Below are 17548 nucleotides of genomic sequence, written 5' to 3'. Positions count from 1 at the left end.
GGAAAGCCCCTGCCAATGCAGGGCTGTCAGGCAAGGTCCCCTCCAGGGTCCATCAATGATGAGAACCAAAATAAAGTCTCCAAGATCGCTCTTTTTTTTTTCTTTTCTTTTCTTTTCTTTTTTTTTTTTGAGACAGAATCTCACTCTGTCGCCGACGCTGGAGTGCAGTGGCGCAATCTCGGCTCACTGCAACCTCCACCTCCTGGGTTCAAGCCATTCTTCTGCCTCAGCCTCCCGAGCAGCTGGGACTACAGGCGCGCACCACCACGCCCAGCTAATTTTTGTATTTTTAGTAGAGACGGGGTTTCACCATATTGGCCAGGCTGGCCTCGAACTCCTGACCTCGTGATCCGCCCGCCTTGGCCTTCCAAAGTGCTGGGATTACAGGCGTGAGCCACCGCTCCCGGCCTTGAATGTACATTTTAAATATACCACGAGTTCACCACTAAGGCTCAGAAAATACAAGTGGCCTCTCGGGTCTCTATACCTCCGGAGAAAAAATGTCTTCTTTTCTTCTATTTTATCCCCATAACAGCGAATGAACCAAAGAGAACCCGAAGGCGGTGGGAACCCAGCGCAGTCTCACCCGGCCCCACGCGAGCCGCTTCTCAGCAGCGGCAGCCAAATTCTAACGAGGCTTAGCAACCGTTACCTTGACAACGCAATCCCATCACGCAACACGGAGCGTGGCGCCCCTCTGCATCCCAGAAGGCACCGCGCTGTCTCTAAGCCTTCCGCCCCTCTCCGTCCCAGCATGCAACGCGGTCACAGTCAATGCCTCGTTATCAGGGTGATTACAGGAATGCCTGTATATCCACGTTTGTTTTAACACTTAAAGTGTTTGTAACCATTGTGAACGGGAAAGATCTGGAAAGAGTGGTCTCAGTGATTTTTTTCAGACTATAGTTTTAAATCTCGAGGAGGAAATCCCCATCTTTCTCTGGACTTTTACAGGCATCTCATTGGGCAGCCCCCGCACACCGACAGCGTAGGGTGGGGAGGGTCCTCGGGGTCCTTGGCACGGCACGTGCGGGAGGAAGTGGAGCTGTCTGTAGGCGCTGCCCTAGTCGGCTCCTCAACGTGGAGCGATGGGAGGCCTTGAGAAGAAGAAGGTGAGTGGGAAAGACGGTGGGAATTCCCGAGGGGTGGGATCTGGGGGCGGCAGAGCATGGGGTCGGCTCTTTTCCCGAGCTCCATTTCTCATGGAGACTGGAAAGACGGGATCAACGCGGCAGTAGTCAGCTGCGAGAAGGGGTCCGAGGATGGGTAAGGATGGCAGTACTCGTTTAGTGAAATCCAAGAACGAACTCCAGAGTTCTTTCTGTGGAGAGGGCTGTGAGAGAGAGTTGAACTTACCAAGCGTAGCTTCATTCCAAAAGCGGGCCGAGCCGTGGGACCACTATTTATCGAAAGGGTGATAAGCATTACGTAGTGTTCGCCGTTACTGCCCGTCACATTATTTGGTTAATGTTGTCTTGGAAGTTCTCTTCGAGGCATAACATTTCGACTGAAATGGGAAAGATCAGAACGTCTTGGATGGGTTGTGGGGCATGGTAGTGCTTAACGAGCAAGCCTGACAAGGGAAACCAAATGCCAAGATCAGTAGGCAGGAAAGGCTTGCTGTGTGTAAGGAGTTGGAAGGACATCGGGATGTAAACCAAGAAAAGAATGGCATCTGATAAGATTGGGGTTGGACAAGTACTGTATCGTGCAAGGCCTGTAAGCTTGGATTTTATTCTAAGTGCAGTAGGAATAGTGTAGAGCTTGAATTTTATTCTGTGTGCAGTAGGAATCGAAGGAGTAACACGATTAGAGTTTTTCAGGGAGTTCTTGTGGCTGTATGGAGAATCGGCTCAGTGACATGAAAAGACTGGGAAGGGAATGGGAATGAGGAATATATAGTTGGCTTAAGTGTTTCTTTCAGAGTGAAAGTTTCTATCGCCAGTATTTTTAACCTAACACACTACATTGAGTGTCCAGTGCTAGCCCCATCGGAACTGCAAAGATACAAGATGGGAAACCTGCCCTTGAGTTGCAGATGTAGATATGTAACAAAATCGTTACAGTTTTTAAAAGCTGGGTTTCAGAGCCAGAATCAACAAAGATGATTCTCTGTTGTGGAAAGGATTGTCTTGTGTGTAGTAGGATATTTGGCAACATCCCTGATCCTCCACCTATTGGATGCCAGTAGCACCCAGCAACTAAAAACGTCTCCAAACATTGCTGAATTGTCCTTCTCCCAGCACATACCCAGGGAGTAACCCATTGAGAACCATTTATTCCCTTAACATTTATAAGGATAAGCATGGTGTCAGAGATAAGTGTGGCATAAGGCAATGGAAAACGCTGTAAATAAAAATTCAACTTCTTAAGGCAGTCTGAAACTCATGTTTATACCTCCAGGACTTAGCATGGGCTTGATACCCAATAGACAATTAATACATGTGTAAAGGAAAGAATGAATGAAGGGTATGTTTCATGACTATGATGTTATTAGTAAACGTACCCCTGGGAGACTAACAGGTTTGTCTCTTTAGAGCTGAACCTAGCCAAAGAGGCCCCTGCTGTCTTAGCCCAGAGGAAGATCTTGTTTGGAAAAGACATGCTTGTTAGCTTGTAGGGTATTTGTTACAGTGCACTGCTCATCTCTATCTAGGGATGCAGAAGTGTGAGGGATGCAGAAGTGTGACGAATACAGAAATGTGGGTGTGAGGCAGCGTCTTAGCACCACAGGCATCCAAATGGTTACACAAGACAATATGCTTCTTGGGGGCAGGTAGAGACCAGGCTTTTTGTCTTTATTGCCTTCATAGCATCTAGCTTAGTGCTTTGACCATGATAGAGGACATGTTATTGTCTGTTGAATGAATGAATGAGGAAGGGGAGAAGCTGTGTGGCTTAGAGCATACTTTTTCAGCCAGGGTAATACCACCCTCAAGGGAACAAAATTGGTTGAGGGGCAGTATCTTAGCTATTACAGTGGTTGTGGCCCCCCAAGGACCACATTACATAAACAGACCTGCAGTATATCTCTGGTATTAACATTTTATGAGGCATGGGGAAGAAAGGGTGATGGGTGAGGGAGGAAGGGTGTGTCTAATAAGTCTCCTGGTAGTGGTGAAGAGATTATAATGAGGAAGAAAAGGAGGGAAAAAGATTAGGAACACTGGCTTAGCTGTTAGGCATTCAGGCACCGGACTCAGACCTGCCTGAGTTTGAATCCCAGCCCCAACTCTTAAAAAGCTGTGTGCTTGGCCGGGCGCGGTGGCTCAAGCCTGTAATCCCAGCACTTTGGGAGGCCGAGACGGGCGGATCACGAGGTCAGGAGATCGAGACCATCCTGGCTAACATGGTGAAACCCCGTCTCTACTACAAAATACAAAAAAACCCTAGCCGGGTGAGGTGGCGGGCGCCTGTAGTCCCAGCTACTCGGGAGGCTGAGACAGGAGAATGGCGTAAGCCCAGGAGGCGGAGCTTGCAGTGAGCTGAGATCCGGCCACTGCACTCCAGCCTGGGCTACAGAGCGAGACTCCATCTCAAAACAAAACAAAACAAAACAAAAAAAAAAAAAAAAAAGCTGTGTGCTTTTTAAGAGTTGCATAGGTTATTTTACGAGCCCGTTTTCTCCTTTGTGAAATGGGGGTTCTGACAGCACCTACATCACAGGGTTATGGGAATTAAATGAAATGTGTGAAAATCACTAATTGTAATGGCCAACATTTAGAACTAGTGCTAAGCACTTGGCACAGCACCCTATCCATAGCAGCCTCGCAGCCCTCAGCATCGTGTATGTGTTCCCTGTGCTGGCAGCTGCAAGGACGGTACAGGAGAGCTCATCCAGGCAGGTCAGCTCCTTCCCTGCAGTGTTTCCTCTCCTTGATTCATCTCAGCCACTTATCCAGAGTGATAGTTGCCTGTGGAAGTAGGCATGCCCAGAGTTTGATGTCGGTCACTACAATCATTGCTAACGGAGAATTGCTTTTTTTTCCTCTCCCAGTATGAACGAGGCTCGGCCACCAACTACATCACCCGGAACAAAGCCCGGAAGAAGCTCCAGCTGAGCTTGGCTGACTTTAGGTGAGCTTGGAGAGAAGGGGAATATAGAGGGGCCGCGGGAAGCCCAGGCAGTGAATTGCACATTGAAAACTCAGCTGTATCCCTGTCTTACCTGAGTTGCCATACCCGTTCTGGAATTCTGGTATTCCTTCTCTTTCTCACCTTTCCTTGCTTTAGTGAGTTGTGTTTGCTAGGTGTGGTCCAAGGGAAAATGGAGGAGAACTGAACTGGATCGTCAGGATGGGCTAGCTGGGCTGGGCTGGGTCCCTGCCATCCATCCCCTCCCGTCTGGCAGAAGAGACCCCTGATCCTGCAGCTAGGGGTTCTCATTCCTCATAGAGTCAAAATAGTGAAGTCTTTCACTATGGCCTGTGGGCCCTGGCCTCTGTGGCTCACCTGGCCCACTTTTTTTTTTCTTCCAGAGACGGAGTCTCGCTCTGTTGGCCAGACTGGAGTGCACTGGCATGATCTCAGCTCACTGCAACCTCCACCCCCAGGTTCAAGCGATTCTCCTGCCTCAGCCTTCCTAGTAGCTAGGATTACAGGCGCTGGCAACCATGCCTGGCTAATGTTTTTATTTTTTTTAGTAGAGACAGGGTTTCATCATGTTGGCCAGGCTGGTCTCCAATTCATGACCTCAGGTGATCCGCCTGCCTCAGCCTTCCAAAGTGCTGGGATTACAGATGTGAGCCATCACACCTGGCCACCTGGTCCACTTTTATTTTTATTCTTTCAAACACACCAGCTCTTTCCAGCCTTCTGGACTTTGTCCCTCTTGTTAGAATGCTTCTCTCCTTGTTAGGATGCTTCTCTCCTTGTTAGGAGCTTCTCTCCTTGTTAGGATGCTTCTCTCCTTTTTGTGGCTAAAATGCCGATATCTCAGCAAGTCCTTTCTTAACTCCCCTAGAGACTCTCAAGTCTGCGTTTTTGTTTTATGACTGTGATTGTGAGACTCGTGTACTAGGATGTGAGCTGTCTAAGGGCAGGGACCCCATGTTCCCTGTTTACCGTTGTTTTCCAGGCCCAGCTGTGGCCAGTGCTCCCCACCTTTACCCACATAACTGACATAACAGATGGCCTCTGTCTTCCAGGCGGTTGTGCATTCTGAAGGGCATTTACCCCCATGAACCGAAACACAAGAAGAAGGTTAACAAGGGTTCTACAGCAGCCCGAACGTTTTACCTTATCAAAGACATCAGGTTTCTCCTCCATGAACCCATTGTCAACAAGTTCCGGGAATACAAGGTGAGGTCTGGGCTCTAGGGTCTGTCAGGTTCTCATCGCAGCTCTGTGACCCACTAACTAACTGTGACCTTGGGCAGATTGCCTACCCTCTCTGGGTAAGCCTATACAGAGAGCAGCGTGAGCCTCAACAGAAGTACTTGGAGGGAAGAGGTCATTTAATTTTAGGACCTGGCCCCAAAACAGGCTTCCATTGCATTTTTCTGGGTGGCTCAGTGCCACACACAGATCCACAGCTTGTTTCATGCTGATATAGTCTGGTGTTGGGAACAGAGGCCAGCCTTTCTCATCCTGTCAGTGGCAGGTCACTTGGCTTCTGTTCTCAGTTGAAAAATGGAGCTGCTGGCCGGGCGAGGTGGCTCAAGCCTGTAATCCCAGCACTTTGGGAGGCTGAGACGGGCGGATCACGAGGTCAGGAGATCGAGACCATCCTGGCTAACACGGTGAAACCCCGTCTCTACTAAAAAAAATACAAAAAACTAGCCGGGCAAGGTGGCGGGCGCCTGTAGTCCCAGCTACTCGGGAGGCTGAGGCAGGAGAATGGCGTAAACCCTGGAGGCGGAGCTTGCAGTGAGCTGAGATCCGGCCACTGCACTCCAGCCTGGGCAACAGAGCGAGACTCTGTCTCAAAAAAAGAAAGAAAAATGGAGGCCGGGCGCGGTGGCTCAAGCCTGTAATCCCAGCACTTTGGGAGGCCGAGACGGGCGGATCACGAGGTCAGGAGATCGAGACCATCCTGGCTGACACTGTGAAACCCCGTCTCTACTAAAAACTACAAAAAACTAGCCGGGCGAGGTGGCGGGCGCCTGTAGTCCCAGCTACTCGGGAGGCTGAGGCAGGAGAATGGCGTGAACCCGGGAGGCAGAGCTTGCAGTGAGCTGAGATCCGGCCACTGCACTCCAGCCTGGGTGGCAGAGCGAGACTCCGTCTCAAAAAAAAAAAGAAAGAAAAATGGAGCTGCTTTGCTGTGCCGTCCTCCCATGTAAACATGTGGAGTTGGGACACTTGTGCATTGTCAAAAAGGGTGCCTGGTCTAGCTCTGCTGGTTAACACACCAGGCTTGGTGTTCCTTGGAGTTGGCTTTTTTGCATATCCTGGGCAGAGGGGTCGGTGACACAGGCACACAGCCATGGCCAGCTTCAAGGGGCATGAGAGTCCTTCTGCCCTGCGTTTCCATCTTCCATAGAAGTTGTCCAGGAGTCCTGAGCCTCAGCATCAGTGGTCTTTTCCTTTCCTTCAGGTGTTTGTCCGGAAGCTCCGGAAGGCCTATGGGAAGAGCGAGTGGAACACTGTAGAGCGTCTAAAGGACAATAAGCCCAACTACAAACTTGACCACATCATCAAGGAACGGTGAGCCAGGCCGTCTTCGGGACACCGCAGTTTCTTCATTTACTGCTGGTCTCTGTCCTAGCACCAGGGATTCAGTAGGGAACAAGACTAAGACCCAGCTCAAAGAGCTTGCATCTCCTTGAAGGACACAGACCAAAAACCAAGCTAGCAAATTTCTAGAATGATTACTAGGTCTGTAGTTACAGGGCTGTCAGACAGGGCTCTGAGGGGAGACGTCTGAGCCAGCCATCGGAAGCACAGTCCAAGCAGAGGCCGTGGCAAGTGCAGAGGCCCTGTGGTGGGAGAGCCCCAGCGCCCCATGGCTGCACGGCGGGTACCTGGTGAGACCTGGGAAGCACGGCTAGACACTTCTGGTCTGAACTGTTCCTTGCCCAGCCTTCTCAGACGTCCCCCTCATTCACTGACTAAATCAGCAAATTTTGTTTCATGTGTTTTTTGAGAAAGTCTTGCTCTGTTGCCCAGCCTGGAGTGCAGCGGGGGGATCTCGGCTCACTGCAACCTCCACCTCCCAGGTTCAAACAATTCACCTGCCTCAGCCTCCTGCGTAGCTGGGATTACAGGCACCACCACCACGCCTGCCTTATTTTTGTGTTTTTAGTAGAGACTGGGTTTCACCATGTTGGCCAGGCTGACCTTACGTGATCTACCCACCTCGGCCTCTCAAAGTGCTGGGATTACAGGTGTGAGTCACCACATCCAGCCTAAATCAGCAATTCTTAATCAGGGGTGATCTTGCTTTTCCAGTGGGCATTTGGCAATGCCTGGAGACTCTTTTGGTTCTCACAACTTGGATGGATGTGCTATTGGTATCAAGTGGAGAGAGGCCAGTGATGCCACTAAATGCGCTATAGTAGTCCCCTACAACATAGTGTAGTCTGACCCGAATGTCAGTAGTGGTAACGTTCAGAAGCCCTGGGCTGGTGAATGTCTGTCATCTTTGGGGGCTGATGGCCCAGGAACACTGAGCTCCAGGATGGCTCGGGTTGGCTTCATCCAGCCTGGCTGTGGGCTGTCACAGGAAGAGCCCTGGCCTAGGAGCTAGACGGCCGGTGTTCCCATCCCAACTGTGTGGCACATGCGCTGGGTGGCCAGAGGGTATTTCTTAACCCGAGTAGGTCCCCACCTCCATAAGAGATGATGGCAGTTCCTGTCCTGCCTGTGACACACAGTGTTCGGTGAAATAAATGAAAAAAAGCCACACACGAAAAGCAAGTGCCTGGGTTCATACACACACATCAAGTGTGACGGTGTGGTTGTGGTGATCTCATTTTACACCATCTCTAGCTCCTTAGCTAAAGCCAGAGCTTAAGAAAGAAAAGCAGTTGGCCCGGAAATGCTGGTGCTGTTTCTACAGAAAGCCTGGGTTGTTGGTTTTGTCTGTGAGGTGGAGAGTTAGGAAACTACAAGGCACCAGAGAGGGCCAATTGAGGCTGTCACCTCTGCACCAAGAAACCAGACAGCTATCCTGCTGCCTCATGAGAGGTCTCTGCAGGCCTTTCTTCCATCTTGGCATGGGTTTGAAGACCTGGTAGACTTCTGACTCGTAGCAGTAAGTGATGCCATCTGGGGCTGGAAGGACCTTGGCAGTGTCTGGTCTCATGGATTTTGGAGTCTTTTTTGAAGTAGCAGAACCCATTCTCTCTCTCTCTTTTTTTTTTAAACTGCACCCCTCCCGCTGCCCCGCCCAACCCCCAGCCAGAACCCATACTTCAAAAGGAAGCTGCTTCTCCTTGAAGAAGCACTTGGAAAAAAGAAAATAGAAAAAGTAACAAAAATGATTTTTAAAAAGGTAGCTTCCTGGAAGGCAGTTTGGATGCCAGCGTCTCTGGCAGCTGCTCTGGCTGCGGGAGAGAAGCTTGAAGCTCTGTCCGTCCACTTGGGCCCAAGGCGTTTCTAGGGAGCTGCAAGAGCCCAGTCGTAAATGAAGAGTCTGGGTCACAGCTCGGACCAGGACTGGAATCCAGGTGTCGTTGCTTGTGGTTCCATGTCTTCTCTGTGACCCATGCCTCTGTCCCTCAACAGGGCAGCCACACAGTGCCCGGGGTGGCTCCTCCTTGTTGGCTTTGTCATTTACCACAAGATTCCCCGAAACACATTCTGCTCTGGCTCTTCCTGGACCCAATTCCCTGGGTCTTATTGGTTCTGCCAACTAGACAGGTCCAAGGGGTGAGAGGCATGGAAGCTAGAACCTACGCTGGCGACCTGTGGCCAGGCCTAGACATAAGTGCTGCCTAGGGGAAGCAGCCCCCACCCCGCTCCCTTCTCCACTAGGGCAGCTTTGGTTTCCCATTTTCCATCTTGGACCTCTCTATAGAGTGTCCGTGCACTAAATGTTCACCTTCAAAGATAGTCATGGAGGCCCTGACTCCGTCTACCTTCATGCACCACAAAATACGTACGTGGGTCAAGGCTGGGTCTTTGGTGAGCAATGGATGTCTTGAGGATCCCCATCAGGACTTCTCTGGTCCTCAGAGCCTAGTGGGCACGTCCTGGTTAAGTGGTTCCTCCCAAGGACTGTGGTCAGATGTGGGGAAGCTGCTCCTGCCAGGTCAGGAGGTGGCAGTGGTGAGGCCTGGCTTGAGGAATGGGGCATCTGGGGTGGGGTAAGGAGATCAGGGCCCCCCCTTGGTACCCAGGCTGAACAGGCCCCATGTGCTGCCCCACTGGCTGTGCAGGTACCCCACATTCATCGATGCCCTGCGGGACCTGGACGATGCCCTCTCCATGTGCTTCCTCTTTTCCACCTTCCCACGGACTGGCAAGTGCCACGTGCAGACCATTCAGCTGTGCCGCCGGCTCACTGTGGAGTTCATGCACTACATTATTGCCGCCCGTGCCCTGCGCAAGGTGAGCCTGGGACCATCTGGCGGGCACCCCACCCCACGCCCTCTCCTGCCCACCATGGTCTTCACCCAGCTGTCTCCTCTCCCACAGGTCTTCCTGTCCATCAAAGGCATTTACTACCAGGCCGAGGTGCTGGGGCAGCCCATTGTGTGGATCACTCCCTATGCCTTCTCCCATGATGTGAGTGTGCCTTTCGGGAGGGGAGGGGCTTGTGCTGCCTCCTAGACAGATACAGGTGTGGAGGAAGGGGGATTTTGCTGTTCATGGAGTCTAGCAAGTGCTGGGTTCCCAACTGTTGACGATGGGTGAGGTGGGGCAGAACAAGATGGGGAATGTGCCACACAGCATCCTCATTAAGAGCAGGAACCTAAGCTAGTCCTGTGGCAGCACCTGGCAGCTGCATGCCCTTGGACGTGTTCCTTTCACCTCTCTGTGCCGCAGTTAACAGTGTCTACGTCCTTAACAGTGCCTGGTGCTTGGCCTTTTAGGGGCCGAGTGAACAGTGAGAACAGCTACCAGGGTCATACCCGGCCTGCACGTCCAGCACCACATGGGGACAGTGGCAGAGCCCTGCCCTCAAACCTACTGGGGTCCTTGTCCCTGCTTTGCTGCCAATAACTGCCAGACCTTGGCCAAGTGGCCTTGCCTCCCTCCTCTGCTTCCCCCTTCCCGCCTGTCTGCCCCACAGGACTCGAGGACTGGGAGAGAAGGGGAACGGTGAGCACAGGAGAAGCACTTAGCATGTGGCACTGTTTCCTATACATATTGTTTTCTCTTTCTTTTAAAATAGAGATAGGGTCTCACTACATTGCCCAGACTGGTCTTGAACTCCTGAGCTTAAGCAGTCCTTCCATCTCAGCCTCCCAAAGTGGTAGGATTATAGGCGTGAGCCGCAGAGCCCAGCCTTTTTCTTTATCCATTTGAAATCCTGGGAATTGTTGGCAGGGATCCACTGAGAGAAACCCTGGTTTTGCCCCCTCATGGAGGCATCATTAGCTTCTAGTGCCCCCCAGGTGGTGGGGCCAGCCTCTCCTGCCTCCCTGTGCTGGTGGCCTGCATTTAGCCCACCTTGCTTGATCATTGAGTGGGAACTGGTGCCTTCAGTGGAGAGCAGCCGCTGCTGGTCCAGTTAGCACAGTGGCTCTGCTGTCCAGATTATCAGGGGCTCCAGGGGGAGCTGGGGCTCTAGGCGCTCTGGACTGTTCCTTACGATCCCTTGTGGGTGGGGTTGCAAGGGCTGGAACCTACCCTAACTGGCTGCCTGGTGGTGAGGCTGTGGCCTGTTTGCCGGTGAGAGGCGGGCTTGGCCCTCAGCAGTCCCTGTTCCCACCCCTCATGGGGCACGCATGGGTGGCCCTTCCTTCTTCCCCTCCGCAGCCCTCTCTCCTCCTCCTTCCTTCCTGCCTTCCTCTTGGGCCTTCCATCTCTCTGACGTCCTGCCCCCATGCTACTCAGACTGCTCTTTGTGTGTCCTCCCTGCTGGTGAACAGGGCCCTGGGGCAGGCTGGCCTCCACACAGCTGGCCCTGGGAGAAGGGAGCCAGCCACCCATTCCCCTTTCCTCCCCGGCCAGTTCACAGCCGTTGCTTCCTCTCAGCAGATGGGGAGGACTGGCACTAGGTCGTAGCGGAGCCCAGTTGTGCCCCTCCTGTGAGCAGCCAGGGTTGGGTTCATAGCTGTGGAAGTCAGGCTGGTTGTAGGGGCGGGGGCTCCCTGCTCAGTGCTGGGCTGTGGGAAATGTGGTTGGTCCCCAGATGTGCCTGTCAGGGGCCCTCACAGATTCTCATGGAAGGATGGAGGTGTGAGTGGGGGGACAGGCGGGACTTCCCTTGGCCCTGTGTGCTTTCACAGCACAGGTCACTGTCTGGCAGCAGAATAGCAGAACAGCTGAGAGTCATGGGCACACCCGGCACTCATGGTGATCACTACTGATTTTCATGTTGCTCGGAACATCCTGCCGCGTCCTGGGAGCCAGCTGGGCTGGCTTGGCCTCCATGGTTTTAGGGGGCAGAACTGCTCAAGAGTTGTGGTGCTTCTGTCTGGGCCTCAGTTCTTTGCCCTGTTTTGCCCTATTAGCTGCTCCAGGGCGAAGATGAGCCTTCTGTGTCCCCTGCTGCTGGGATGACAGCTCTTTGCCTTTGCCCTGAGCAGTAAGTAGTTTGTCTGCTGGCCATTTCCCAAGAGCTGCCTGGGGGCTGAGCCAGGCCAGCTGCCAGCCTACCCCAGCCCTTTGGGTCATGGCTCTGGACCTGGCTTGGGCCCAAGGAGGGGTCACTCAATTCTGAGTGTCCATCCCAAGGTTCAGAGGTGGGACTCAGTGGGTGGCCTGAGCCCCATTCATCCCCCGCCCCCGCTGAGCCTGGCCTTCCCAAGGCACCTTAGTCAGCTAAGGTTTTGCCAGCCCTTCTGGGCTAGGGACAGCGCTGGGAGCACCGCCCTCCTGGTGCCCACACGCTAGCCCAGCAGCAGACATGCAGCAAAGATTGTGGGCTAGGTGATGCAGAAGGCAGGAGCTCCGGCCGGGTCAGAAAGTGGTGTCTCCGAGTCTGAGCTAGACCTGAAGGGAGTGGGAGAACTGGCGCAGGGAGGGGAGGACCAGCCAGTCCTGGGAGCAGTGGGGACCAGGGTTCCTTTTCTCACTCTTTTATGGGGGTCTGGCACTGACTTCGAGGATGGCTCTAACCCTTGGGACCCCTATCCAGAGCCTCACTTGTGGCTGGGAACACTTGTGGCCAGAACGCCCCTGGGTGGGAAGATCCGTGCCACCCCTTCCCTAGGGCAGTGCCTTCTTGAGGAGCTTGGAGTCCTCGGGTAGGTCAGGCGCCCTCCACTCTGTGGTTGTCTGTCCCTCCTTTGCCCCCATCCCTGCGCCCACACTGCTCATGCACCTCTTGTGTTCCTCAGCACCCGACAGACGTGGACTACAGGGTCATGGCCACCTTCACTGAGTTCTACACCACACTGCTGGGCTTCGTCAACTTCCGCCTCTACCAGTTGCTCAACCTGCACTACCCCCCGAAGGTAGGACCCCATACCAGTGCCTTCTGCTCGCGGTGCAGGGGCCGCAGCCCTTCTCTGTCGACACAGAGGCGAGGGGCTGTGGCTGTCCTCTGCCCCTGACCTTCCCCTTGCCTACTAGCTCGAGGGGCAGGCCCAAGCAGAGGCAAAGGCCAGTGAGGGCACCTACGCGTTGGACTCCGAGAGCTCTATGGAGGTGAGAGGCTCCAGCAGCGTCACCTGGCATCTCCCAAGGGCGTGGTCTCTGTCCCCAATACCTCTGGGGGTCTGGGTCAGGGTGGGGGTGGTTGTGGCTAGGTGGGTGGTCTCGGCCTGCCCTTGGAACCCACACCTGCTGATGCCCAGGACTGTCACTGCTGCCCCTCCCCACCCTGGCCCCATGCCCACATGAGGTCCCCCACTGCAAGCAGCCCCTTCTCTCCTGTAGAAACTGGCAGCCCTCAGTGCCAGCCTGGCCCGCGTGGTGGTGCCTGCCACAGAGGAGGAGGCCGAGGTGGATGAGTTTCCCACCGATGGGGTGAGCACTGCACTGCCTTCTGGCAGGAGGACTGGGAGGGGTCGTGTGGGGGGGTTCCCAGCTTAGGGACATTTGCATCCTATAAATTAGGTGTTATTTGACGGTCAAAGCAACTGAGCAGAAGAACGGGCTGAATTGTCATCAGAGTTTACATAGGAGGCAACAGAGTTCAGGAGTGGGGCCTTGGAGTTTCCTTTGAAGGCAGGATCCAGGATCTAGAAGGAAGCTGGAGTGGGCGTTATCTCCAGCCTTGGCCCTCCAGTGGAGGTGGGCAGCCCTGGTGGTGCGAAGCCTGGCCTCTTTTTCAACAGGAGATGTCAGCACAGGAGGAAGACCGCAGGAAGGAGCTGGAGGCACAGGAGAAGCACAAGAAGCTTTTTGAAGGCCTGAAGTTCTTCCTGAACCGAGAGGTGCCCCGTGAGGCCCTGGCCTTCATCATCAGGTAGGGAGGCTCAAGGGCCCTCTGACAGCACTGGTTCGGCCATGCTCTGGTCTGGGTCCTGCCCTGGTGTCCATCAGTAACATTGGGATGGTGTCAGTTTCTACTTTCTATGAAAGAGTGTGTGGAAAGTGCTCGGCACTGCACTGAGCACATAGGAAGCACTCAGCAGAGGGCGGGACTACCGTCATTTTATTACCAGCTTAGCACAGAAGGATGAGCAGTGGGCAGATCTCTGCTGAGCCAGGATGGGAGGATCCTGGGGTGAGGAGGGGGCAACGGTGCCCTAAGAGGGTGAGTTTTTGGACTGGGTGGCCAGCAGATCCCAGGAAGCTGAGTCCCAGGACAGGCAGTTCATGTCTGTGTACCCGTGTGGGCTCTCCCTGTCCCTGTAGGAGTTTTGGGGGGGAAGTGTCCTGGGACAAGTCTTTGTGCATCGGGGCCACCTATGACGTCACAGACTCCCGCATCACCCACCAGATTGTCGACCGGCCTGGGCAGCAGACCTCAGTCATTGGCAGGTAGGCCCCCAATCTGATTATCTGGATTTCTGCATGTCCCATCTCAAAGGCCCTGCGATGCAGCAGGACCCTGAGTTGCCCTCCGTGACTTCGTTTTTGCCTGCCACTCTGCACCAGGTGCTACGTGCAGCCCCAGTGGGTGTTTGACTCGGTGAACGCCAGGCTCCTCCTCCCCGTGGCAGAGTACTTCCCTGGGGTGCAGCTGCCCCCACACCTTTCACCCTTTGTGACCGAGAGGGAAGGAGATTACGTCCCACCTGAGAAACTGAAGCTGCTGGCTCTGCAGCGGGGAGAGGACCCAGGTGAGCAGGATGGGACTGGGCTGGCCTTGGCCCCTGGGCCCACACTGGCTGTTTCCCTTGGCTGCCAAGGTGGAAAGCTCCAGGGAACAGGCAGTAGGAGCAGAAAGCCCTTTGAAGCCACCTGTGGAGTAAGGCTTCGGAGAAGGGACATCTGCCTCCTGGGGTCAGGTGTTATTTGACGTTCAGGATAACTGAGCAGAAGAACGTGCTGCGTTGTCATCAGAGTTTACATTGGAGGCAACAGAGCTCAGGACTAGGGGCCTTGGAATTTCCTCTGATGGCAGCTGGGCTGTGGGGAGGTGCCAGAGAGGGCCACAATTGGGACAGCCCTGAACTGCCCATGGCTAAAGACAGCAGGGTCAGAGAGGATGGAGCCTGGGCCTGTTGTCATCCTGCCAAAGAGACAGCAGGTTCCCACGGCATTCAGAGGTCATTGGCTGTCTCTAGGAAACCTGAATGAGTCAGAAGAGGAGGAGGAAGAGGATGACGACAACGAAGGTGATGGTGATGAAGAGGGAAAAGAGGAGGAGGAGGAGGAAGATGCAGAGGCTGGTTCAGAAAAGGAGGAAGAGGCCCGGCTGTCAGCCCTGGAGGAGCAGAGGATGGAGGGGAAGGTAGGGGGAGCTGCACTGCGAGCTCAGCCTGGGAAGCAGCCCTGCTTGGTGCCTGTCCTGGCCTAGAAGGGCAGGAGCCAGAGACTGTGGAGGTTGGGGGAACCTGCCCTCACAAGCACCCTCCTTGTGTCCCCAGAAGCCCAGGGTGATGGCAGGCACCTTGAAACTGGAGGATAAACAGCGGCTGGCCCAGGAGGAGGAGAGTGAGGCCAAGCGCCTGGCCATTATGATGATGAAGAAGCGGGAGAAGTACCTGTACCAGAAGATCATGTTTGGCAAGAGGCGAAAAATCCGAGAGGTGAGTTCCGGCCACCCAGTTGAGACCCAAGTGTGGCTACCAGACCCAACTGCACAGGTGAATGTATGTGGCCTGGGGCCCTCCTCTAGGCAGACTGAGGCTCTTCTAGCCTTTTCCTGAGGTTGCCTGCCTGGCCCAGCCTAGCCTTTGGGGCCCCCGACCCAGGCCAGTGTAGGCATCTTTGGTACTGCCAGCTCCGGCCCTGGCTTTCCTTAGGGCTTCTGTCCCACCCTGCATCCAGCTTCCTGAGTCTGCTGGGGTCTGCGAACAGAGCCTTCCTGGTGCACTCAGGGACTGTGGGGGACTTTTGTTAAACTTCTATCTGTTTTGTATTTTCTTGTTCATAAAGCCATATGTGCTAATTAAAAATACAAACTCATGCACCCTGGAACCCTGCGATGAGTGATGCAGAACTGGCTTACAGCCCTGCCCGTGGAGTAGAGCAGCCTGTAATAACAGCCCCCAGGTTTCTCTTGTGCCCATAATGACCCGTCTTTGGGAGGTCATGCTATAGATTGTTTTGAGGTATAATTTGTTTTTTGAGACAGAGTCTTCCTCCTCACCCAGGCTAGAGTGCAGTGGAGCGTTGGGATTAGAGGCATGAGCCACTGTACCCAGCCTGAGGTGTAATTTTCATTTAACCGTAATATGGACTTCTCATCCAATACCTGGCCTGTCCCCTGTGGTGGGATTCGATTGTTCTCCAGTTTCAGTCATTCTCAGAAAACATCCCTGAGCATGTGTCTGCCCTCCTCTGAATGATTCTGCAGGCTAAATTCTTAGAAGCATAACTATTGCAGTTTTGAAATTGTTATTGTCAAATGGGGCTCAGCGTGGTGGCTCACGCCTGTAATCCCACCACTCTGGGATACCAAGACAGGAGGATCAGTTCAGGCCAGGAGTTCAAGACCAGCCTTGGCAACATATTGAGACCCTGTCTCTACCAAAAAAAAAAAAAAAAAGAGGCTACACATGGTGGTGCACACCAGTAGTCAATCCCAGCTACTCTGGAGGCTGAAGTGGGAGGATTGTTTGAGCCTAGTAATTTGAGGCTGCAGTGAGCTATGATCATGCCACTGCACTCCAGGCTGCGCAACAGAGAAAGACCCTGTCTCTTTAAAAAAAAAATTAAAAATATATTGTCAGGTGACCCAAGAAAGAAGGTTCTTCCTGTTGTACCCCTTTCTACCAGCTCCTGGTGAAGGTGCCACTGGTGTCTGCTTTCCAGGTGGAGTAGGGAAATGGGACTGTTGCCAAGGCTCCTTCCAGCTCTGGGAGTTTAGGATTCTCTTATCTCGAGATTTGTGGGCGCGTGAAATAATGTCGTTAAAGCAAGGCTAGGGCATGTTTTCTCACTGTGAAGTGGGTCAGGTAGATCTTTTTCCTATGGGAATTTGTGACCTTTTCTGGAAGCTCTGCTTTTAAGGGATATAGCTTTGAGTTCGGTGCCCCACACCCTCCCCTCTCCACACATCTCAGCCTGACCTTCGCCTTCCCCCTCACAGGCCAACAAGCTGGCAGAGAAGCGGAAAGCCCACGATGAGGCGATGAGGTCTGAGAAGAAGGCCAAGAAAGCAAGGCCGGAGTGAGTGCCTGCGGCCCCTCACAGGGCTGAGACCAGCCCCTAGCAGCTGGATGTGGCAGAGGCAGGCCAGAGGACCTAAGTGTGATGGACCAGAGTCGCTTCTCTTCTCCTCCTCCTTTCTCCAGCCAGCCCTGACCCCTCATGCTCTCTGGCTAGGCTGGTGGGCAGCCCTGGCCTCCCTTGGATGGAGCTGCCCTGCTGGTGCCTAGGCAGAGAAGAGGCATCTGTGCCCAGCCTGATTCTCTGCTTCCAGGAGCCAGTGGCATGAGGTGCAGGGGCCCACCCAGCCCCCTGCCTACTGCCCCCACTCATCCTGGCTTTCCACAGCCCCCTCCCACACAGTTGGACCCATGATTCTCAGGGTGCTGTGATGGGGTGAGGGTGGGGGGGCATTTTTATTAAATGACTGGACTTTCGCGCCAATTGCATTCCGTGTCCACGAGCCTTCCTAGGGTTGGAGGAGGCCCACCTAGCACTCTGCTGCAGGTTGGGCCAGCCCTAGGCACCTCTTAGAGCTCTCTGGACCAGGTCCAGGGGTGCCAGAAGGTAGACACAGAGGTTCTGGGTCTGGGCTTCACAGCCTGTCTGGCCTTGGTTCACATTCTAACCCAGGCACTTTCCCTCTGCACCTGCTTCCTCATGTGTCAGTTACCGGTAGAAATTCTGTTCTTTGAAAGGGATGTGTTGAGGGTTCTGTGATAACTTTATAGGCTCAGACCTTACAGACTCAGTAATATCAGGTGTGTAGTAAGTACTTGGTAAA

At 53.8% G+C, this 17548-nt stretch overlaps 1 protein-coding gene across 1 annotated transcript; it reads left to right on the top strand.

Annotated features, from left to right (window-relative positions):
• Positions 1–953: 953 nt before the first annotated feature.
• LOC105487227 (pescadillo ribosomal biogenesis factor 1) lies at positions 954–17210 on the top strand. Its single transcript, XM_011750604.2, has 15 exons — positions 954–1112; positions 3998–4077; positions 5148–5301; positions 6539–6648; positions 9324–9495; positions 9583–9672; positions 12396–12512; positions 12631–12705; positions 12937–13026; positions 13338–13468; positions 13861–13986; positions 14104–14288; positions 14736–14902; positions 15039–15200; positions 16706–17210. Exons 1-15 carry the CDS (start codon positions 1089–1091, stop codon positions 16787–16789), a joined length of 1767 nt encoding a protein of 588 aa, XP_011748906.1. The 5' UTR covers positions 954–1088; the 3' UTR covers positions 16790–17210.
• The last annotated feature ends 338 nt before the right edge of the window (positions 17211–17548 follow it).

Source organism: Macaca nemestrina, chromosome 15 (assembly GCF_043159975.1).
Source record: "Macaca nemestrina isolate mMacNem1 chromosome 15, mMacNem.hap1, whole genome shotgun sequence".
In the NCBI taxonomy this organism is placed as follows: Eukaryota; Metazoa; Chordata; class Mammalia; order Primates; family Cercopithecidae; genus Macaca; species Macaca nemestrina.
Note: the sequence above shows the minus strand (reverse complement) of the source record. Positions and strands in the feature narration are given on the sequence as shown.

Excerpts from the sequence above, each read along its gene's own strand:
- LOC105487227 (XM_011750604.2), top strand. The coding sequence starts at position 1,089 with ATGGGAGGCCTTGAGAAGAAGAAG. Across the intron at positions 9,496-9,582 it reads CCGCCCGTGCCCTGCGCAAG|GTCTTCCTGTCCATCAAAGG; the intron begins GTGAGCCTGGGA and ends CCTCTCCCACAG. Across the intron at positions 9,673-12,395 it reads CCTATGCCTTCTCCCATGAT|CACCCGACAGACGTGGACTA; the intron begins GTGAGTGTGCCT and ends TGTGTTCCTCAG.